The following is a 24,242-nucleotide window of genomic DNA, read 5'->3' on the forward strand; positions in this document are numbered from 1 at the left end:
GGAACTCTTTGGCAACCGTTCTTCAGCCGGCTCAAGAGGAGAGAGGAGGTCTGTGCTCGCCGAGCCCAGGGAGAGGAGGTGGTCATCAGTCACCACTAATCCCAAGGCCGCTTTTGTCACTGTTTAACTCACCTCTCCGGGCCCAGCTGGCTGGGCTCTGTGCTGGGATTGGGCTCGGAAGCTGGGGCCACAGTCTGGGAGGTGGGAGCTGAGCCACAGTGGTGTGGGGCTCCCCGGGGCGTGGGTGGGGAGCTTGGGAGAAGGACGGTTAATCCACTTGGCCCTGGAGCCTATTGACTGCACCGAAAGAGGCTGATGTCAGCTCTGGACAGCCGCTCCTCAGGGACTGCTGGCGTTCTTTCCTGTCCTGAGGCGGCTACACCCTCCCTGGAGCCCAGAGGTCAGACAACAGCCCTTGCACAGAGTCTACGCCTCTCCTTCTGGCCCCCTGATGAGACCCGGAAGCGTCACCATTGGTGATGGGCCTGGGAGACGAGGTGGCCCAGCAGAGACAGCTCCATATTGGGATGCTTTACTCAGCATGCTGGGGATGTAGGAGACATACAGGAACTGTAGAACCACAAAACTGAAGGCCATTCATCCATCTCCCCGCTTTCAGAGGCCCGAGTGGGGAGCTGACTGACTCTCCCAGGGCAAGTGCAGAGGCAGAACCAAACCCCTGGGCCTCTGACTTCTCTGATTCTGCAATGAGAACTTAGGCCTGGTCTTGAAGAGTAGGGTTGGGCTCCTTAAAACCCCCAGTGACTCCCTCACCTGGCAGATGGATTTCAGGGTCTTTTAGGCTGAAGGGGGCCATTGCAGCAATGTGGACCTGAGATCCATGCCTTCCCACGGCCTCCACCCCCTGGCCTGCCTCTGACCACATAAAACCCATGCTGTGTTGAGACTCCTGGTTGTGTTTCCAAGGAACTCCAATCCCAGAGGCATAAACTATATCCCTGGGAGTGAGGCTCTGAGGAGGAAGCCAAGGATCATCTTTCAGAAAAGTGCAGAAATTCTGACCCACACTGATTGCCTGCTACCGGGGGGCGGGGGGCGGGGGGGGGGTTGTTAGTCATTCCCTGGGCCAAGGCAGCCCTAATGCGCGGGAGGACAGATTCTCAGCATCAGAGCTCTACCCTCATTCATAAAGGAGTGGGAGGAGGGACCCTCAGTGGAGGAGGGACCCTCCCCTGGGACCCCAACTTGGGCTGAGGCCATGGAACCTTTTCCAAACACCTCTGACCTTTAGCAGCACAAACCTAAAGTTCCAGCAGGTGGGGGTGTTCCTATGTGAAAGGAACTGATGAGAAAAATAGATGGACCCGCCTCAGGGCAAAATCGGAAATTGGGGGTTTCCTTTGAAGAGGGCCTTACAGAGAAGACTTCTTGGTACCCATGTTTTAAGTCAATATTACAATATATTTGTACCAGATCTTGCCATTGTTTACCCGTGTTTTGATCTGGAGTCATAGGATTTTAGAGTTGGGTGGGGTTTCAGATCAACTCCCCTCCTACGCCCAAGCGCACCCCACCCGTTCCCTAAACAGAGAGCAAGAACGGAGAGCTGGAGAGACGGGCCACAGTGCCCAGGCTAGGTCATGGCCAAATTGGGCCTAGAATCCAGACCTCCTGATTTCTGCTCGATGAGAGGTAAAGTTGTTGTTTTTATTTCAGGCTATGGTGATATCAGTCATTCTGTTAGATGTTTGGCTTTGAGGAGCTTGGCCAGAAAAGATATATACATCTCAAGACAGAAAGACATTTGTTTTACCTTCATATATGGTCCATTTGCAAGAAAAATAAATAATATTTTTGCAGCTAGGGGAAAGGATTCGGTTTTGTTTAAACCCCATAGCATGAATTTAAAGAGGGAGATAAGTTCAGATTGTTTAAAATATTTTCCTCAATTTGTTTCCACGTGGAAAATATATGCAGGATGACCCAGGGTTAATTCTAAGCCAGTGCATGTTGATACTTATCAGTGGCATCTCAGAAAACTTGAAAAATATCCAACATCTTATGTGTGTTTTTAATATTTAGGGATGTAAGTTTGAGGGGGCGGGGGCAGTGGACACCCCAGTGTGCAGTATGAGCTCAAAATAAATTATCAGGATGTTGGCTTCTGGACAGTTTTCCTCCCTAGCTGCTGAGATGTTTTAATCTGGTTTAGAAAAAGGGATGCAAAGAGAGGCCTTCTGAGTCTGTTAATTCTCTTCCTCCCCTCCCTGCACCTACAGCTGGCTGCAAGCAGTGCCCCCGGGAATCTGTTAAGGATAATATAGCACTGGAAGTTAGCATTTTTTTCCGGCAAGGAGAGACAGAGCTACCAGACCTTTTATATACAATCCTATTTATTTACTTAGTGCGTAGACATCCTCTTTTCTTCATACAGTTTGACTACCCCACTGACAACATGATTTAAAAGTAAGCCACACTCCTAAGGAAAAGGAACCACTCGGATAAAACTACCAACAAACTTGTACCTGGCACTATGGGGAGGAAAGCGTCCGTGTACATTATGTACTGAATCCTCACCGTCATGTTCAAGGGTGGGGAGGTGAGGAGGAGGCTGGGGAAGGAGGAGGAGGAGCCTGCCCAATGTCGCCAGAGTTTATAAGGTGTGGAGTGGACACAGATGGGGTCTGCCTGGCCCAAGTCCTTCTGCTACCATCTTGAGTTACCTTTTATTCTCCTGGCCTTTGACAGCACGGGATCCTTATGGGCCATTCTGTCTGTCCTTAGCGGTTTAGTATGAAGGTGCTAATTCCCTCCTCGGCAATTCTCAGTTACTTTAAAGGTATTCTTCCCAGTTACTTTAAAGGTACTCTTCCCTGCCCCCGTGTTTTCTCTTCATGTCACCAAGCCGGTGCGAGGGAAGGGGTGCGAGCATCTGCCGAGGAAACCGCTATGTTTCCCATTCTTTGAGATCGGTCACCTGTCTCCCTGAGGTAACCTGTGTGGAACCACCGGGCACATACCTGGCAGGAGGACTGCCTCACACATTGGTTTCCTTTGTACATTCGCTCATTCCTTCTCACTATACTTACTGAGTGAGTGCTCAGCGGATGCAAACACCACAGAATGTGTACAGAGAGGAAAGTATTTTTCAAATGTCTCCCCCCACCTAAGTGTATGTCTAGTCACACTGAAAATGCACAGGGACACAACATTCACTCAGAAAAACTGTCCTGCGGCAAACATTGCTTCCAGTCCCAGCTGACACAGAGTGGGAGACAGCGGAGAGAAAGAAACGAAGGCAAGGACAGTTTCAAAATCACAAAATTACAAAATCACAGTAGAGTGTGGTGAGTGCTACAGTAGATGTCTGTACAAAGGCTAATATGCCTCCTGTTGTGGGGGTCAGTTGAGAGGTGTCTTTGACCCAAGTCTTGAAGGGGAAGTTGGTGGGTGTCAGGTGGAGGTGGGAGGTGAAGTATTCCAGTAAAGAGAACCATGCATGAATTAGCAGAGCATTGTCTGATAAGTCCAAATAGTTTGATATGGCGAGGGTTTTGGATGTAAGAAGAAAACAAGGCCAGAGAGGTATGTTTGGATCAATGGTCAGGAGTTCAGGCTTGACCTCGGGGCACTGGGAAGCCTGGGAGGGCTGGAAGCGGGGATGACACGGCAGCGACTGACCAGGGAGGGGACCAGACTGGGGCCTAAAACAGGAGGTAACGAAGCCTCAGCCGTCCCTGATGACCCTCAACACCGCAACCAGTGCCAGGCACCGGGTGGACAGGCAGACCCTTTCTTCCCATGGAAAGGTCCATAGTCTAAGTTCATGTTTCTCTGCTGCTCCTACTGCTCCTCTTGTCTGAGCTGCTCCCCCTTTAGAAAGTCCTGCTTTTCAGAAACATAGCTCCTGGGAAGATGACATGCGTGCTCTGGGGAGTAGCACAGGCCATGGAGTAGCAATCCTGAGACCTGAGGCCCCTGCTGACCCAGCCCTGAGGCCAGCCCCTCAGCCTCCACAACTTCCTCTTCCCCGGTACTGTGCAGAGAATGGGATCTGGCCTTCTGAACATTCTGGTTTGCCAAGAGCCTATCTTAAGCCTTCCAAAAACAAATCCAGTGACTTTTCCTGAAAGCGTCCTAGCGACCCCTTCCAAGAGAGCTTTTACAGGGCAGTGTGCAGAAAGCATTTCCGTTCCGATTAATCCAGGCTGCCCTGGGTTTGATGACTTCAAATAGATTCGAGAGGGGCTGGAAACGCAAAAGGCCTGGCTCCTTTAAGAAGCCAGGTGCTAAAATGTGGCTGTGTGATGGGGGTGCCTGAGAAATAGTGTTGAACCCAATAGAAGAAATAGTGTTCCTATTTCTAGGAACCGCTGAGCTAGTGAGCCCCGTTACATCCACGCCTTACAAACGCGCAGAAAGGAGAGCTGCAGCCTGGGCCCTCGCGAGGAAAAACAGCTTAGGCAGGGAAAGGAAGCCCCCTTGGGAATCTGTGCTCTAGCGCTGCTCAGAGGTCACGAGCAGGCCCGCGAATGCTTGTTTTATAAATATATGCTAAGTGAAAGCAGGAACCAACCGAAAGCCAAAAGTGAGGGCTAACTGGGAGAAAATAAACATCCCCGTGTTTGGAGTTTATGTTAAGGATTAGCAGCCAAGCGTGTAAGTGGAATTCGAGAAGGTTTGCTCTTTTTAACTTCGTCTAGTGGGGTATCTCACGCTTGCGAGTGGAGGTGACCAGTTTGTTCCCTAAACACCTATCCTTCCTATGGTGAGTGAGCAAGGGGGCCTGTCCCACGCTATCCCTGTGTCCCTCCTTCCCTGTGTTTAGCTGACACTGCTGTCCCCGTCCTTCCAAGAAGGGCCTGGGCAGTGCCCGCTGACTGGCATTCCCAACCCCTTGGCAAGCATGCGGTGGCCTCTGGGGTTTGCCCTGCAAGAAAACTCCTTTAGTAACAAACTTTCACAGTGAAGGTGACCAAGGAATTTTTCTTCAAAAAACAACGCCTCAACACTACTGAAGAGTTGGCGTTTTGGTCTTTGATGTGGGTTTGTACAAAGAAAGTTTAAAGTTGAGACCTACTTTAAAACCAGGAATGATAAAACTGCTTATGCAGAAAGCAATTCTAACAAACTCAGCAATTGATCTTAATCCCCATGACCTTGCACCCTCTCCTCTGAGGATGGGAGAGAGGCATGCTGAAGGCACTGCAGATTCATTCCATCAGGGAGGTCCCCACAGTGTCTTTTTTTTTTTTAAAAAAAATACATTTTTATTAATTTCAGAGAGGAAAGGAGAGAGAGAGAGAGAGAGAAACATTGGTTGGCTGCCTCCTGCACAACCCCTACTGGGTACCAAGCCCACAACTCGGACATGTGCCCTTGACTGGAATCAAACCTTCAGTCCACAGGCCAACGCTCCATCCACTGAGCCAAACCAGCTAGGGCCCCACCGTGTCTTTTTTGATGTAACGGAATCAGCTTTAGCTGCCGCTGCCTGTTGACTGTTGTGGCAAGCCGGCACGGCCATGGCATACTCAGCCCCACATTGGGCACCTTATGTGCCATGCCAGCTCAGCCAGGTTCGGTGACCCTGAGAGGGGGCGGTGAAAGATTGAGAAAAGACAGACAAGAGAAAAAGCTGGGTCTGGGTGGGACGCTGTCCTCTCTGATAGAGAGCTAGCGACAGCACCACGGACTACAAGCCGTGTCTTTATTTTATAGCCAGATTCCACGAGGCAAAATAAGGGCGTGGTCAAGGTGTTTATAGCATTCTCGTGGGTTTGGATCCTACTCAATACCATGCACCTGAACTCTATCAAGCTCACATCACTCAGGCACACTGTGCCACGGGTTCGGACCATAGGTTCAAGCTTACAACTAGAGCTGTTGGCTATACTTGTGCTGGGACGGCTTTGCCCTTCAAGCTGGGACTTGCACGTGGCCATGAGAGGAATGAGCCCTCTCATTAGTCTGAGGCTTGAACCTGTCCAAACACTGTAGCCGCTCTCCACAGACTCTCACTGCCCTTTGAGGAGCCCCAGGAGCAAAAGCAAGACAAAGGACTCACCTCTGCACCTGGCCGCCAAGTAACTTCCTACAAATCCAGCTCTGAGCAGAACTTCTGGGCTGTAGAGACATCCTCCCACTGTGATGGGGAGGGCTCCTCTTCAGGGCTGCACAGGAAAAATGCTTCGTTTCCTTTTGATCAAACACATTTTCCTTGAACAACTACTGGGAGCCAGGCAGCCATGAGCAGGGTGTTGGAGAAACAAAATCAGCCAAGACAAACTCCCGGCTTCCAATGAACCTGCAATAGAAGAGGGAAGACCAACGGGTGAGTCAACATTTAAAACCCACCCAGCATGCCTAATGCAGTGTTGACTGGGGAGACATTTCTGCTACTTCCTTTACGCAGCGATGCCCAAGCACCCAGGGTGACTCGCAACCAAAGACACGGTACAGTGGCCCCAAGGCCTGTGGGTTGGAGACTCAGGTGTGGCCACTTTATCGTGTGACCTTGAGAAGCCTTCTCTGAGGCTCAGCTTCCTCCCGTTAAATGGGTGTGATCTCACCCACCTTAGAGGGGACTGCAAAGATCAAAGGAGACCATCTGACAACATTTCTTTGAAGAGGCACAAAGCACCATATTAAGTGAGAGCATATTAAGTTTCCTAATTACCATTAGGAAATAGCATTTTATGAAGCACACCCACAGGCCAGACCACATTTTAAAAGGGATGCCCTCCAGCAGTGCCTGACCAGAAATTCCTCAGTTTGCTTATGGCAGCGGTTCTCAACCTGTGGGTCGCAACCCCTTTGGTGGTCGACCAACCCTTTCACTGGGGTTGCCTAAATATATCCTGCATATCAGATATTTACATTACGATTCGTAACAGTAGCAAAATTACAGTTATGAAGTAGCAACGAAAATAATTTTATGGTTGGGGGGCACCACAACATGAGGAACTGTATTAAAGGGTCGTGGCATTAGGAAGGTTGAGAACCACTGGCTTATGGGGTGACTGCTGTCCTCCCCAGGCGAACCACATGTCCTGTGGATGTCAGAGCGAAAGAAATGTCCACAGAAGGACACAGCCCAGCTTTCTCCACCTCAGGGCGGGGGCTCTGAGGCCCTGGGCTGTGGGGCGGCCGGGTGCATGGGGAGTTCTTTCTGCACAAGAGAATAAAAGTTCAACTTCCTTAACGGGCAGCTGGTCCAGATTATGGCCTGGGCTCTACTTTGCAGCTGCAGAAAATCAGAGCCTGTTTTCCCATCCCCATGTGTTTATTTCTATGCTCCACAGCCTCCTTTCTGTCGACTTGTTTTGCTTTGGCGGGGCCTGGAAGTCAGGATAAACAAACCTAAAGGAGCTGCGATGTTTCAGGCGCAGGCTGGGTGGGTTTCCCTCCTCTGCTTTTCTTGAGAAGCAAAGTTCTCTGGGTTTGGGGCCCTCCTGATGCACAGCCAAGCAGGATCTAGGCTTATTTAGGGATCAGATCTGTTCTGAGAGCCCCTCAAAAGGGCTGTGAATCCTGTTCGTTCATTCATTCATTCTTTCATTCATTCACTCACGCCCTCAGTCCAGTTGGGTGAGCACTGTCCTCTCCGCCTGCAAGAGGGCTGCTGCGGGGACCCACGGGGGTGCGATGGCCATGGCCGTGGCTTTCACAGGGATTACACTGGTGAGTGTGGAAAGCCCTGGAAGAGGAAGTGGCAGGCAGTGTAATATTTCTCATGTGTGCAGAGCACTTCCTGGGGCCACAGGTCAGGGAAACCCTCCCAGAGGAGGTGACATCTATAGGCCTTACTCACAAGGCCTGACAGCTGTGTAGCTGGGACTTGATCCCAGATCCGTCCCTTCAAACAGTACGCTGAGCCTTGGCAGTGCATTGACATCACCTGTGAGCTGTTGGAAGCTAGCCTGGCCTCCTCTTGGTAGATTTTTAAAGCACCAAATTATATATATAAGGCATAAGGGGGGGGCGGGGGTGTAATATCTCAATCCCTAGGCAATCCTTCCATGTGGCCCGGGCTGAGAACCTCTGCTTTCATCCAAGGCTCTTTTCCCTTTTCCTTACTGTTAAAGACACTAATTACTGCAGACCCCAGAAGGCTGTTTGGCGATAGATGGAAGGTGCTTTATACGTGGAGAGGGCTGTTATTAAATACTTGTCTTGAGTACTCAGTCTGACAGTCACGTCTGTGGTTTGAACATGAAAGGACTTTGCTCTTCTCCCTGGCTTCTCCTTGTAGCAGCTGTGTGACCATCTGCAGATTCCTTGACTTGTCTGGGCTCGTTTTCTTTTAAGAGGGAGCCATCACTAACTCTGTGAAGAAGCATGAGAAAATGCACGCACGAAGCACTTTGCACGTGCCTGATGTAGTCGGAACGGAGTACACATTATTCCTTTCGCTGTCTCTCCTTAACTGGGAATCTCTCCTGGGCAGCTCCCAGAACCTGGCTTTGTTGTAGTTGGGTTTGAGGGTGGCTCTGAGCCAGGTGTGGACAAGCCCTGCAGGGAGTAGGTAGTTCTAAGGCTACCCCAGCCCTGGAAATCGGTTCTTGAGATGGTAGCCACTGACCCTTAGGCTGTCCTCCCAGACCCACTGAGGGGCTCAGTAATGACGCCACTCCCTCTGTTGTGCTCCCACCAGATGCTAGAGAAAGAAGGAGATATTTGATATCCCCCCCCCCCAATTATAAGCACAAAACCCAAAGCATATGGAGCAAAACAAAGGTGGGGAATAATTAGATGAAGAAACACTGGAGCCGTTTGGAGATACCAGTGCCCCGTGAATAAAACCAGATGCTGGTTTAAAAATCCCGGAATGGATGCCCAAGCGATGGTGTCGAGTTCCCTTCCGTTCCCAGAGGCAGGACGAGCAGCTGTCAGGCGTGGTACTGGGTGGGGAGGATTCCTGTGCTTGAAGTGGGAGAGGGTGGCACAGCCCCTGACAGCTCTGGGGCTCGATATTCAAACCCAGGGAGTCTGGGTGGATCCAGCCTGCTTTGTCCGGGCCCTTGTTTTCCCTATGAATGTATTTACAAGGCCCAGAGAACAAAGAAACACTCATTTTGAGAAGAGAATCCCCACCTAGGAGATCTGTAAGGTCTGTGCTAGGAGCCCCACAGTGGCCTCGGCCCTAGTGCCACATTCCTAGGCCATTCCAGAGCTGCTTTGCCTAAGGAATCACATCCAGCTCACATTAGAGAGCAGAAAGTTGCTGACAGCAGGAGCCGGACTTTTGCCGAAGCCCCTGTCGCCCTCCCCTGATATGTTACCGATCCGGGAACTGCGCCCTGGGGAGAGCAGAGGAAGTTAGGAGAGGAATCCAATTGGAACAATGAACTCCCTTTTGCTCCTCCTCCCCACGCAGCAGGGTTGCTTTGCAAAGAGGGTTGCAAGGATACACTCCTGCTGAGCCACTGTATCCAGCCATCCTCAGCAACTCACGAAGACCCCTCAGAGCTCACCCATGTGTTGCTGGGCCAAGTGCTGACTGGCCAGGGGGGGGAGCTCACAGTGAGAGGTGCCCATACTGTGCCACGTGCTATCGCTTGCACCCACCACCATTATACCCGTTTTCAGAAGAGGGTAGGTGTAGAGGGGTCACATCTGGCCTGCAGCAGAGCCAGAATTCAAACCCTGTGCCTAAGTCCAGACCCAGTCTCTTTCCATTCTCCTCTGGTGCCTCCCCAAATCCCCAAACCCACCCTGGGCCCAAGAGGCAAGTGGCTAAGCTCTGAGGCTGGTGTGTCGGATTCGCAGGCGCCTCTTTGGGGATTTTTGCTGGCAAGGACCAGGGGTTCGGTGGGTCTCTTTAAGTCGTGTGGGCTTATCATAAGGACACCTTCTTTAGAAAATCAGGACTCATAATATACTAGTAAGTGGGCCTGGAATGGGAAGGTCATTCAGATCCAAGGCAGCTCTGGGGCCACAGCACTAGGGGTTCATGCCTTCGCTTTAGTGTCTCATGGCTTATTAATTCCTGTCCCTGCCTCTTCTTGCTTCTGCTCGGCCTTCTCCATTTCCCCCAGCTCAGATTCCTAAGAGCATCTGCGTGGTCCTGACCAGCATCATCACAACGGTTTGGGCAGAACTTTTGCGCCAGACCCATCCTCCATGTCCTTACCCATGTGTAAGGAAGGCCCATGGGCAGTGAGCATGGCTTACACCTTGACCAGTTTGTCTAATAGCAGCCTTATCACATCGGATGTTAAAGAGAAACAAAACCAGCTGATAGTTAAAGTGGTCAGGATGCATTTTAACCAGTAATGCACAACTGCAATAGGAAAAAGAGACCAGCGTGCACTGAACTAAATTTTGATTTGTACAGAGGTGACTGGGCATTTTAAAGGGACAATGTGGAGACAGAGAAGGGGTGAGTGGGGGCTCAGTAGAGTCAGGGGAGTGAAAACTTACAAAAAGCAGGAGGGGGTTGGTCCCTATGAAAGCCATCTGGCGCTTCTCCAAGTTAGGTTCCTCCCCTCCCAAAGAGGCTGGGAGGCAGGGTCCTATCTTCAGGTGTTGGCTGGATGAACAGTAAATTCTTTTGATAACCTTGAGTTTTCTCAGGCAGGCACTGAGTGAGGCTAGGGGCCATGCGTGGCTTGGAGCTGTTAGCAATTATGTTAGTGTCTTGTTCAAATCTTTACAGGCCAAGGTTGAGGCCTCGTAGATGAGAAGGCTCAGAGGGGTCTGGTTAGAGTTTGGTCAAGGAGAGACTCTTTGTCACTGATCCCCTTGACACCCCTGGGAAGTGAGTGTGACCAGTGAAGAAATGAGGACGAGTGTGTCCTAGTGCCCCTCAGACATAAGAAGAGCACTGGGAGCATGCCTTGACCAACCCCCTGTGAGTCCCCTCCTGCTGGCTCACTGCTCTCCTCACCATCCCCACTGCCTGCCTCGGATCTGCCTGCCTGCATAGGATTTGTCCTATGGCACTTAGCAGTGGCATCTTGGAATTGTCTCATAGTATTTTTATGTCCAGAGAAGAAGTAGGGGTAATATACCTCTGTGTCCCCGTGGCTGGGCCAATACATGTTTAAAGATCGGCCAAGAATAGGGAGTCTACAATGATCTACATAAAGGCAGCACATAGAGATGCAACCCAGAGTCGAGATCCCCAGTGACGATGTGAACAGCGAGTCCATGGTCTCCATCCTGGAGCACCACCATTCCTGCCTGAGCTGGTGGGATCCGTGGGTGGGCACAGCACCCATTCTCAACAAGCCAGGCACCGAAGAGTAAGACTGGAACCAGAGAGACAGAGAAATCTGAGGCATTCAGCTGGAGATTCCACTCGTACCCACTAAAAAAAGTCATGCATCCAACCAGCCATCTGGTCTCCAGCCCATCTACTCCCCAAACATTTACTTAGCATTTTCAGCCAGCCAAGCATAATATTAAGTACTGAGGGATCGTGGACAAATAAATCATTATCTCTCTTTGCAAGGAACTCTTCCCAGGGGGAAATCTGATATGTACAGGTAACGCTCAGAGACAGAGCTTGGCTTGAGCTCTCCCAAGCAGTGCCCTCTGGTCTGAGGAGTGCCAGCCTGCCTCCATCTTGGACCTACTGGTTGACCCTTGAACCAGCTTCACTCTGTGGTATGGCTTAGGCAGTACGGAAAGTGGCTGGCGTTGGAAAGAGCACGGGTCTAGAAAGGGAGGGACTTGGCATCCCTGTAACAGCCGGTTACTTTCTCTCTGAACCTCAATTTCCTCATTTCTAGATGTGGGGTTTGGACTGGGCAGTCACTGAGGTCTCTACGAGCTCTGACATTCTGTGTTCTTAACCAGAATGCCTCAAGGACAAATGCAACACTTATTTATCCATGCGTTCTTAATACCCAGCACAGTTTGGGAATATGGTAGCAATCCCTTAAGTGCATCTGTGACCATCTGGGTGTCCCTACTATGGGGTACAAGGAAAAAGCTCTGCCCAAGTCTCCCCATCCAAAATGGTGCCTCCACTTACTCTCCCTCCCCTTTCTGTGCTTCTCCCATCGATGCACTCATCAATACTTGGCCATAATTATATTTGTATTTGTTTTTCAGCTTTATTGTTCATCTTTCCCGCTAAAGTAGCAGTCCACGAAGGCAGAGGCTGTTCCTAGATGTACCCACCTAGAACAGGGTCAGGCCCCTAAGAGATGGTCAGTCACTGATTTCGCTCAACGAAGAAGCGAACAGAGTGAGTTCAGGATGGCGGAGCAGAGAGGATAGGGGAGAGTCTCCGAACATCAGTCCTGGCTGCCCACCCCCGACCCAGTCTCTTCCTGTTATTTTGACCCGACACCCTGAACTCTGCCTGGGCCGCTTGGACCCACTGCCTCCTCCTTCCACTTTCCCTCTACTTATGACCCCACCCGAGGCTTCTGTTGGAGGCCTCCTGGCCGAGGTGGCCCTCTGCCTCCTTGACAGGTGCTGACAGAGGCGAGGCAGGTCTGTGAGAAATCAAGGCTGACGTCTTGGCCTCGGCCAACCTACCCAGGGCCAAGCCCCCAGCCAGCCAGAGGCCAGGCCTTTGCTGCTACTGGCTCCAGGTTAGCAGGCAGGGGGTGTCTCTGTCTCGGGCCCGGCCTCTGCCTTCCAGCTTCTCTCCAGGTTTTCCCTCTCTCCAGATTTTCTGTGTTCCCTTGCTCATCCTCAGCTTTTTTTTGACAACCTAGGGCAGTGATGGCGAACCTTTTGAGCTCAGCGTGTCAGCATTTTGAAAAACCCTAACTTAACTCTGGTGCCGTGTCACATATAGAAATTTTTTGATATTTGCAACCATAGTAAAACAAAGACTTATATTTTGATATTTATTTTATATATTTAAATGCCATTTAACAAAGAAAAATCAACCAAAAAAATGAGTTCGAGTGTCACCTCTGACACATGTGTCATAGGTTTGCCATCACTGACCTAGGGGGACTTTCAGTAAATGTGCAGGGAGAGGATAGTGACAGATGTGGGAAGCGTACAAAGGGCATTAAACACTGTGAGGAGCCTCTGAAAGTTGGCGCCCTGTAATTTCTCAGCAGCTTGGAAATGGTGTGCCGTCCCTGTGACTTCTTTGGTTCCCTGAGCAGAATATTCTGGGGTTTTCCCTGCCCAGGCAGCATGTGGCAGACACATGGCCAGTTCTGCCTCCTCTCTTTTTCCGTGTGGCACAGATGTGGGATTTATCAGTTCTGCCATCTTCTCCGGGGACCTGTGAAGGTCTTTGCCAACTCACAGTCATTAGGAGCAGGAACCCCCCAGCCCACCTGGCCAAGAAAAGGGGGGGGGGACGCAGTCCAAGGCTGCAGTCCTTATGGGGAGCAGAACTCCAGCAGGTTTGCTGCTTCCTCTGGCAGTTCACATCGGGGTCTCCTGCAGCGCGGCACCTGCTTGTCACCGGGTCCACCTTCACCCTACACGTCCCAGGTGATTTCTGGCTGCAAAAAAAGTATACAACTTAGACATCTTCCCTGGCCTTAGAATCATGAACACTGGAGCTGAAAGGAATATTTCAGAGCCATCTGAGCCTGTCACTTCCGGCCACCAGTCCACCCATATTATGACCTCAAAAGTCGTTTGGGGGCCCCGTGAAAAAATACAGATCCCCTGATTGGCTGCCCCCCGAAGATTCGGGACCCAGTAGGGGCTGAGTGGGCCCCCAGGAAATTCTGCATCTTTCACAGGCAAAAACACAGTGGGATTTTTCAGGGGAAGTGGAAACTAAACTGTATGAAATTACACAGGCGGATCCCATTTGTCCAATGCAAAGAATGTACAACACCAAAGAGTGAACCCTAATGTAACCTGTGGCTTCGGGTGGTGATGATGTGTCAGTGTTATCGTTGCAACTAACTACCACTTTGGTGGGGGATGTTGATACTGGGGGAGGCTGTGCATGTGGGGGTGGAGGGGGGAACCTCTGTACCCTCCTGTCCATTTTGCTGTGAACCTAAAAGTGCTCTTAAAAGTAAAGTCTATTCTCATAGATATGGCTGCCAGGGGGAGGGGGGAGGGGGGAGGAGGGGCTGGGTGAAAAAGGTGAGGGATTAAGAAGTACACATTGGTAGTTAAAAAATATTCACAGGAACATTCACAATTCATAGGGGAGATTGTCAACGTTATTGTAATAACTGTGTATGGTGCCAGGTGAGCTCTGGAAATACCGGGGAGCACTTTGTGAAGTGCATGATTGTCTGACCACTGTGCTGGGCACCTGAAATGAATACAAATAATAGTCAATGTAAACAGTAACCTAAAAACAAAGAAAATAAATTCTATTAAAAGAAAATAAGAGGGGGAGAGAAGGAGGCTGATAAAGGGCAGTGGCCACCCAGCATGGTTTCTGCTGGTCACGGTTTGGGTCATGGCTGTTGCCCCAGCCCCTCTTCCCTGGGCAGGAGGGGTTGGTAGAGGGGAGTCAGGGAAGATCCCTGGAGGTAAGTGAGGGGGGGTGCAAGGGTATATCCACAGCAGAGGAGTGACTGTGGGCTGCTCCCAACAGGTGGCCTGGAGTCCCTGATGATCCGGCTGGTGAATGGCTCGGGCCCACACGAGGGCCGAGTGGAGGTGTACCACGAGCGGCGCTGGGGCACCGTGTGCGATGACGGCTGGGACAAGAAGGACGGGGACGTGGTGTGCCGCATGCTGGGCTTCCGCGGCGCACAGGAGGTGGCCCGGACCGCTCGATTCGGGCAAGGTAAGGCGCTCCGGAGGAAAAGGCCACGGGGAAAAGGCCCAGGAATCCTAGGACTGGTCTCCTCGCCAATACTCAAGCCCCCTCTGCAGCCCTCCTGCCATGGCCCCCTGGCCTCTGCCCAGATAGCAGCTCTCTGTCCCCCAGGCAAGCCGGCCTGTCTTCGGACAGTGCTGACCGGCTGCAGGGACTTGTCCAGGAAAATACATGAGAGGAGGGGCCACATCCTGTCCAGACAGGGAAACAGAGCCAGGTCCCATCCAGGCTGGCCAGGGAGCCCTCCACGGCTCACAGCTGCCGCCTCCCCACCCCCACGATGGGCTGCTGCCGTTCTTGCTCAGCATCGCATCCCTTAGACCTCAGTCGCTGCTATGGACTGAATATTTGTGTCTCCCCCAAACTCACGTGCTGAAATGCTAATCCCCAACGTGGTCGTAGGAGAGGGGCCTCTGGGAGGTGATTTGGTCACGGGTGGAGCCTTCTGATGGGATTAGTGCCCTTATAAAGGGGTCCCCTAAGAGCTCCCTCCTCCTCCTCCTCCTGTGAGGAGACACAGAGAAATCTAAACCCAAAAGGGGGCCCTCACCAGGACCCGCCGTGCTGGCTCCTGGCCTCCGACCTCCAGCATCTGGAACTGGGAGAAATAAATGCCTGTTGTTCGTAAGCCACCCATCGACGGGGCTTTGCCACAGCAGCCGGGCCGGCTAAGACAGTCGCACTGACCGAAAGTGGCTCTTGGTGAGATCTGTTGTGACAGCTGGCGGGGTGCGGCCACTTGACCCCACACATACTAGCCTCCCTACTTCAAAGGCCAGCGTGCGCAGGGGCTCAGAGGGGCCCGCCCAGGAGGGCAGCCCACCGGGCCGCCCGGCAGAGCACTGACCTCCCACTTAACGTTTGGGGCTGAATTTCAGCCTGTTTTCTTTAAGAAAAATTGCCATGCATTTTTTGGGTGCATAAGGAACAGAAATAGTAGGGATAGTCCTCATTGTCAGTCTAGTGAGCACTTGTTCCTAATAAGTGGAAGTAAAACATTATTTTGTGGGGGAGGATGATAAACTTTTAGAGAAGCCGAAATAGGCCATTTGGATGTCATGGGCAGCGTTAGCCTAAAACAGACTTTGTGGCCTTTTTCATTCCCTCTTGATTTTTATAACGTGTGACACATGGAGAAGTCCTAAACTTGTAATTTGATTCTTTAAACCTGTCAATGGGGAACTGGACTTGCTTCTAGGCATGCATCACATTTACACCATGTTTTCCCCATTTTGGTCCAACAACTAATAACATGTGACATTCAAGACCTTGCCAGGTAGGCAGGCCAGGCAATATGAATGGGAGCACAGAAGGAGACGGGAGCCTGGGGTGGGGAGGAGACCCAGCAGCCCAGCCTGTTGGGTGCCCTTTCTCCAAGCTCAGGCTGCACTCCCTCCTCCTCCTCCTCCTCCTCCTCCTCCTCCTCCTCCTCCTCCTCCTTAAATATATTTTTTATTGCCTTCAGAGAGGAAAGGAGAGGGAGAGAGAGATAGAAACATCAATGACAAGAGAGAACCATCGATTGGCTGCTTCCTGCACGCCCCCTACTGGGGACCGAGCCCACAACCCGAGCATGTGTCCTTGACTGGAATCAAACCCAGGACCCTACAGTCTGCAGGCCAACCCTCTATCCATTGAGCCAAACTAGCTAGGGCTGCACTCCCTTCTTTCCACGGCATTTTCTAAGCATCTCCCATGGGCCAGCGCTGTGCTCAGTGCAGAGCCACAGAGATAAGTAACCTAGTCTCTGCCCTCAGATTTTTAGAAAGAAAGGAAGGGGAAGAGAGAGAGAGAAACATCCATGTGAAAGCAAACATCAATTGGCTGCCTCCTGCACATCCCTTATTAGGGATTGAGCCCACAACCCAGGCATGTGCCATGACTGGGAATCAAGCTGATGACCTCTTGGTTCATGGTTGTCACTCAACCACTGAGCCACACCAGCTGGCTATGCTGTCTTTTCATGTTACTCTAAATAAACCTGCAGATGCTAAAATGTTAGCTCCATGAAGCAGAGAGATTTTTGTCATTTCTATCTTTTTCTGTTCAATAACATAGTCCAAATATCCAGAATAGTGCTGAGCATGGAGTAGGCCCTTACATATTTATTGAATGAATGAATGAATCAATCAATCAAATAAAATCTCACTGACTCATTCCAACAATATCCACTTCAAACAGCCCCAAGTGCTCTGTCAGGGGACCTGGCCTCTAGTCCCAGTTTTGCCTCCCCAGGATAAAATGTCAGTCCGGTGTTCTATTTTCCTGATCTGTATGGGGGAGCAGCGCACCCTAGCCTGCTCACCTGATAGGGAGCTCCAAGACAGGCCCGTGGGAGTGCAGACCTGGGGTAGGCAGGGCCTCTCCAACCTGAATTCGTGCACCTGCCGTGGAGCTCTTGTTCAGAGGCAGGCTCTGACTCAGATCTGGGGGCCCCATGACTCTGCCTTTCGAACAAGCTCCCAGGTGATGCTCTGCTGCTGGTCCTCGGGCCACACTTGGAGTAATCAGAGGTCGGTTCTGAAGCTAAAGTGATGTTTGGTCCCTGGAGGCGGGGTAGTTCTCGCTTCTCCGACATGGCGAGGAGAGATGGTTTGCAGGCTCACGGGCCCCTCACCTCTGGCTGTAACTGCACTATTCAGTGCAGCTGATTTAGCGACCCTGCTCTCGTCTTATTAGCTCATCCCTGGCGAACATTAGCCGGGACTCCCTGGCTAAACACCAACCGGAGTTTGGAGCTTCGTGATCCTCTATCCGTATTTGGGCTGCGAACCTGGGGCCTGTTCAGGATTTTTCAGTCCCCTCGATTTCCTTCTTTATTTGTTTTGGGTGTGACTAATCCCACACTGCTCCTGGGCCTGCAGCCTTTTCCTGGGTAAATTGTAAACTGATATGTTTTCCAGGAGACATTTAATCAGCAAGTTATTGCTCGGCCTCAAATGGTTTATTGTGTAAGAGGCACAGGGGATCCGGCCGGGGAAGAGGTTCTGGTGAAGAAACAGCATCCAAGGACAGCGGAAGGAGGCCTCTCCTCCCACCTCCCCGTCCCCCACCCCCCACCCCCCACCCCCCACCCCCACCCCCAGTTCCCTGCTCAGCAGTCCCATGACAGCAGATGTGCCGATTTCTGCACAACAGAAATATTAGTTCATGCCATTGATTTAGGGTTTCTCCCATGCAGTTTGAGAGTGAGCGACAGTTTTAAGCTTTTAGCAGTCAGTGCTGACAATCCCTCTAAAAGGAGAGGCTGTGTGGCTGCTGAGAGATGGGACAGGGAGGAGGCAGGGCTGGCATCAGAATACAGGGACGATTTATGGTCTCATTTGCTCAGGTTGACATAGTCAGTAATGTTGAAGCCCATGTTATGACCTTTAACCCCATAGACCTAGCAAGTTAAAGTGCCGGAGTGACCAACCATCCCAGTTTACCTAGAACTTACCCAGTTTTAGCATCAAAAGTCTCACATTCCCGTTTTCACATGGAAATGGTCCCCCAGATGGGACCAAGATTTGAATCCAGGACTATCCTACGTATTGCACAGCCCTCCTTTTGCTGTACCAGTGCTCTTCACACTGTAATGCATAACCACTTGGTTAAAAGGTAAAGTCTAGCCCTAACCAGTTTGGCTCAGTGGATAAAGCGTCGGCCTGAGGACTGAAGGGTCCCGGGTTCGATTCCAGTCAAGGGCATGTACCTTGGTTGCAGGCACATACCCAGTAGGGGGCATGCAAGAGGCAGCTGATCGATGTTTCTGTCTCATTGATGTTTCTAACTCTCTATTCCTCTCCCTTCCTCTCTGTAAAAAATCAATGTGTGTGTGTGTGTGTGTATATATATATATATATATATATATATATATTTTAAGTAGAGTCTAGTTCAGCAGGTCCAGGGCAGGACCCGAGGTTTTGCATTTCTAACAAGCTCTGGGTGATGCCGATGATGCTGTGGGCCAGGACCACACTTTGAATAGCAGAGCTCTAAGCATTGCTTCCATGGCAGCCCTGAAGCTCAGCCCCCAAATGGGTTCCCACCATGTGGGGCCCGGTAAGGCCATCAACCCAGGGAGCCCCCCTGAACCATGGGTGATGGTCCTGCCAGTTCATCAGTGGGGACTCCAGGGACTTCTGGTGTAGCCCACTCCCTCTCCACTGACTCCTCTGACCTCAGACAAGCCCTCTCCGTCCCCTGTGGGAGCCTGGCCCAGCTGCCCTATTCCCCTGTCATTTATTGAGGGGCCTCAATGCCAAGTTTATGTCTCTCAGGTGCAGTCCTGGGCGAGCCCAGACCTGCGGGTCTGTCCCCTTGAGATCTGGGTGAGCAGAGCTGACTGCAGGCAAAACTCAAATTGTTTGTCTTAGCGACCTTGAATTTTGGGGACTGATCCGACTACTATGGTTAGGGATGCTTCTGCCTGCCATCAAATATATGTCTAGTTATATTGTGAAATTCTGGGGTCCTCTGCCATTCCAGCACCATTGTTTGGGACTCCTAGAATAGGGACCATCTAGGTTAAACTTCAAAAGACTAGGGATAATTTGGCACTTTGGTAATGTGGGCCGCGCCAGGACAGCCAAGGGTGATCCTGAGTGGGGGGGTGAAAGGATTGAGAAAAGACAGACAAGAGAATGACAGCTGGGTCTCGGTGGGACGCTGCCTCCCTGACGAGGAGACAACGACAGCGCCCACAAGCCGTGTCTTTATTTTATAGCAGATGCCATGAGGCAAAGTAGGGGCGTGATCAAGTTGTTTACAGCATTCTCGTGAGTTTCAACCTCACTTAACTACATGCACCTGAACTCTATCACAAGGCACGTGGGGCTACGTGTTTGGACCATAGGGTCAAGCTTACAGCCACAGCTGTTGGCTATAATTGTGCTGGGAGAGCCCTGCCCTCCAGCTGGGACTTGCACGTGGCAATGAGAGGACCCTGTCCTTTCATTAGTCCGAGGCTTAAACCTGGCCAAAACACTGTACCCGCGCCCCACAGTAATGGCCATTGGGTCTGTCCAATCCAGGATCTGTCTGACAATGTCCCTCTGATCTGGCCCTGCCTGAGTATTCATCAACAAGACTGCAACATGTCGAACATCAGAAGTTACTCAGGTCTCATATAAAGTGTGGGCTTGTAAGCGGCTTGAGTTCAGACTCTGCCACTTACAGGCTGAGCAATCTTGCACTAATTGCTTTCTGAGCCTCAGTTTTCCTACCTATGAAATGGGTTTATTATTAACCTGTCTCACCGCACCATGGTGAGGATGGAGGAAGATCATAGGAAATACTCAGTAAAGACTACCCTCCCCACTATCAATTACAGTTATTCTCCCCTCGAGGAACTGAGCCCAGAAAATAAGTATGTGGTCTTGATGCAGTGGAGACGGCAGGTGGGAGCCACTAGAGTTGCCAGCACAGCCTAGGACAACCTGTCAAGGACAAACACAGGAGTGCTCTCGTTTCTCTCTGTGCTGCTCTCCTGCATACCTGCTGAGAAACCGTGTTGAATTGTCTCCACAGGTACGGGGAGGATTTGGATGGATGATGTCGCCTGCAAGGGCACAGAAGACACCATCTTCCGCTGCACCTTCTCCAAGTGGGGGGTGACCAACTGCGGACATGCTGAGGATGCCGGGGTGACATGCATCAGACACTGAAAGTGGACACAGCCAAGGTCTGGGCTCTACTGCCCAGCCCCCTTCCTGCATTCCTAGGGTGGGGGCATCGCTTGGGGCACCTCTGACCACACCTCTGCCCTGTCTAGGCCAGCATCCTCCTCCCCCTCATCCCTATCCCAGGACCTCAGTGGCCTGTCATCATTCTCCTCTTGGACATCCGCTCCAAACTGTAACTGGGATCTACAGCCTGCATCTTCCTTCCACCAGAGTTCCTGAATGTGGAGCCCCGGTCAACTGGATTGCCATTTTGCCCAGCCTTCTAAGCACCATGCGTCAGGCCTCCATATCCATGTTCCCTTTGGTCTGTTAGTTATAGATGGACGGTGAGACTATGCTGGAGGCAAATGCTGCCGTGGAGATGGGAGGAGATATAACAGATCATTCACTCTTCAGATAATTCCCAAACCCCAGTTCAGCCAAGAGTTTTGACATCTTCCTTCCCAGCAAGAGACAATACTGAGTGATCCATCTTCCCCTCTTTACGCTGCCTCTGCATCCTTTTGTTAGTTTGGGGCAGTGACAGCTGTAGGCATGAGCGGGAAACCAAGTCACCTACAGGAATTGGTTTGGATTTGGAAAAGGAGAGTGAAACTCACATTTATTGAGTCATCACCATGTGTGCTGCATAGTGTCTTGGGTACTAAATGTATTCACTTGGCAGCATTTCTATAAGGCATGTTAGCTCAGGTAAGATCTTACCTGCATGCACCTGGCCTAGAAGTCCTAAAATGGAGAATGACGGAGACCACTGTTCCCACAGGAACCTTAGTGTGTCTTTGCTAGGCTTGAGCAAGAAGCGCAGGTGCAAGACCTGTGTGCCTAGAAGGTTACTTATTCCCAAACCTATGGAGGATGAGTGCAAGGGAAGACATGACTGGCTTCCAGGCCAACCATCCACAGAGAAGGAAGGGTGATGTGGAGGGTGACATGGGGGCTGTCAGGTTAAATTGAGACCAACGCTCAGTCATCTGGCAGTCGGTGTTCAAGCCAAGTCGCCTACATCTCAGAGCGTTTGGAGATGACGACATTGAACCTTCCAGGCCTCTTGGGGTGTGATCCTGTGGTCAGGAGACCACGTGTCCTGATGGGTAGGAGTAGAAGGAAATGAGAATGCCTTATAACCTCCAGGGGAAGAAAGGGCCCTGGGCTTCTGCAAATCCTCCATCGGCACCCTCTCCTGGTGATAGGGGCATCATATTCTGCTTTTGACACAAGAGGGAGATCAAAGTGGGCCACCTGTGTGTTCCAGGACCAGCAAGGGAGCACAGATCCACCTCATGTGGGGGAGTCCCAGACTCACAGTCAGGCCTGGGACAGACAACCACCTGTCGTATCAGGCGAGCATCAGCCTGCCTGGGGGAAGGGACCCTCCTGGTGTGGGCCCAGCAAAGCTCCTAGCTGACAACTAAACCAATATGTGCTATTGGTTGTTATTTGCTTACAATATGCTTGTTATTCATTAATGCCCTAATGATCAGAGACTCTCTTTCTGACCAATTGCTATGTTTACATAACTCGCATGTACTCATGCATTTTTTCCAGAGCCAATCTATGTATGCGTATATACACATGGCACTGTTTACAGCATAGCCCAGCACATTGCAAAGTTTGTATTAAAAAGAAAAAAAAAATACTAAAGGTGGAAAGATGTCACATTGAATGAAATAGATTCCCAAGTTGGTTCTGGCAAAGGAGCCGGTTATCCCACAGATGAAGACCCAATGACTTTTTTACTTGGTCTTTTCATTTGGGAAAACACAAGTCTTGTCTTACATCAAATAAAAATGATGGTGATAGTGTTGAACCTTAAAAAAAAACAAAAGTCTACTAGTTTACACACCTACTTAAGAGGACATGGAACTCCCCATGGGCCTGTGTTTCAGGGACTGAAGGAAATTAGGCCTGGCCTGCAGTACATCAGACCTTTTGTAAGAAAGAATTTCAATAAAGTTAAGAACATGTCGCTGACAAGCTTTGCGTCACCTTTTCTCTCATGGAAACCCAGTGAGATGGTGGGAGCATTTCTCAGTGGGGACTGTGGTCGAATGGGCATCTGATGAGACGGTGCCTGATACTTCCTGAGGACAATAAACAACACAGACCCAGGACACGCCCCGAGCCTTGTTTGGTCACCTAGGAAAGGGCCCCACGCAACAGAATAGTCAAGGCTCGGGTTATAAGAAAATCGCTTTTGTAGTCATTAAAGGGCAAACACGTGTCTATTTCCTCACACCTCCAGAGGTTTTACTTAGAGATGTGCTTCCACCTGGAGTTCTATTTCCACGTGAGAAGATCGTCCAGATTTAGGTACCAGGTCTGTGAAGTCACTGAGCCCCATCAGCTAATGAGCGGCAGGACCTCCCAGGCTCAGGACCTGAGGAGTGCATAGAGATGGCCCAGGCCACTGCGTAGTCCTGGCCACGTGCTCAGAGCTGGCACCTCTGCGCATGTCTATCTAATGGCCCCGGGCTTGCTGTGGGCCATGATACTTGATAACGGGAGTGAACAGAGGAAATTTGATTTCTGGAAACCCACAGAGGAGACATCCTGGTTTTCTCCTTTAAAAAGCCAGGCAATACCCACCCCAAATCACTGTGTATCCCGTTCTGTAAACAGGCCCCCATGGAGAAGGGCAGCAGCCTCTCTTGTCCTGCCCTCTCTAATGTCTACAAGGCACTACCGATGCCCTCAGCTCAAATGCCTGTGAGGAACAACCTTCAGGGCCTGCATGCGCTGTAGTTAAACCGCCCACTCTAGTGGGCGTGGTACATGGGAAGGTGTTAGAGCTTTCTCCACCATCGGCACCCCTTAGTTTCTTCAGCCACATTGTTTTATGACAGTTATTCTAACACTAGAGGCCCGGTGCACGACATTTGTGCACTGGGGGTGGGGGTCCCTCAGCCCGGCCTGCGCCCTCTCACAGTCCGGGACCCCTCAGGGGATGTGCGCCTGCCGCATCCCGCCACCACCGCTGCACTCGCCAGCTGTGAGCCCGGCTTCTGGCTGAGCGGCACTCCCCCTGTGGGAGCATGCTGACCACCTGTGTTGAGCATCTGCCCCCTGGTGGTCAGTGCATGTCATAGCGACTGGTCGTTCTGCCTTTCGGTCAATGTGCATATTAGGATTTTGTTATATAGGATTTCTGTAAAACGTCAAATAAGCAAATCACTTGTCTTTATCTTTTTAAACTAACTCTCCCTTCAACCCTTCATAGACTACCCCTCTCTCGTCCCTCTTTTCCTCTCCTTCCCCTCCACCGTTAGCTTTCTGGAGCTGAGATGGGGTTCTGACCAACGGGAGCTTTGTCGTTTACCCCTCTCCACCAGCCCACCCCCAGGCAGAACAGGCTCCGGAGCTTCTACGAAGGCCGTTCAGTTCCCTGGGTCCTTCTCCCACTCTGGCTGCAGGGAACGTGAGCTGCTCTCAGCTCTGCATCAGCTCTAGCAGCCCCAGGGGGTCCACACAGATCGGTGTTCAGCCAACAACTCAAGGGAACCTCTGCATCTTTCTGGAACTTTCTCTGTGTAGCTCCCTACTTTCAGATCCGATGCCGAACAAATCCCAGCCACCGTGGCCTTCCCTCTCTCCAATCTCTGTATCCTCCGTGGTGAAGTGGCCGGCCTCTGGGCTCCCCTGGCCGTGCTGCGGTTGGTGAGAAACCTGGCCGGGGAGGGCTCACCTCCCTCGTTGCCTTTGCTCAAGGATCACAGTCTTGTGCTACTCTTGCCGAAAGTCTGAAATTACGTTTGAAGTATGTTGGACAATTACCTGGTTGTGACAGAGGAAGGATGCTTCTGGGACGTGCTCTCTCATGGCCTGAAGCAAAGTTCCTGCGGTGGGTATTTTCCGGTCACAGAATCCTAGGAGAGGGGTCTTCGCGGCTCAAGCAC

At 51.2% G+C, this 24,242-nt stretch overlaps 1 protein-coding gene across 2 annotated transcripts in view; it reads left to right on the forward strand.

Annotated features, from left to right (window-relative positions):
* Window positions 1–22,323, forward strand: part of SCARA5 (scavenger receptor class A member 5) — a 107,652-nt gene extending 85,329 nt beyond the window's left edge. For both annotated transcript variants that reach the window (XM_014457021.2, XM_006081941.3), the window contains exons 8-9: window positions 14,456–14,650; window positions 20,195–22,323. In XM_014457021.2, the coding sequence (XP_014312507.1) occupies window positions 14,456–14,650; window positions 20,195–20,331 (332 nt within the window). In that variant the 3' untranslated portion in view covers window positions 20,332–22,323. The remainder of the gene's footprint in view (window positions 1–14,455; window positions 14,651–20,194) is intronic.
* Window positions 22,324–24,242: the final 1,919 nt, after the last annotated feature.

The sequence above is a fragment of the Myotis lucifugus genome, unplaced genomic scaffold, assembly GCF_000147115.1.
Source record: "Myotis lucifugus unplaced genomic scaffold, Myoluc2.0 scaffold_1, whole genome shotgun sequence".
Classification (NCBI taxonomy): Eukaryota; Metazoa; Chordata; class Mammalia; order Chiroptera; family Vespertilionidae; genus Myotis; species Myotis lucifugus.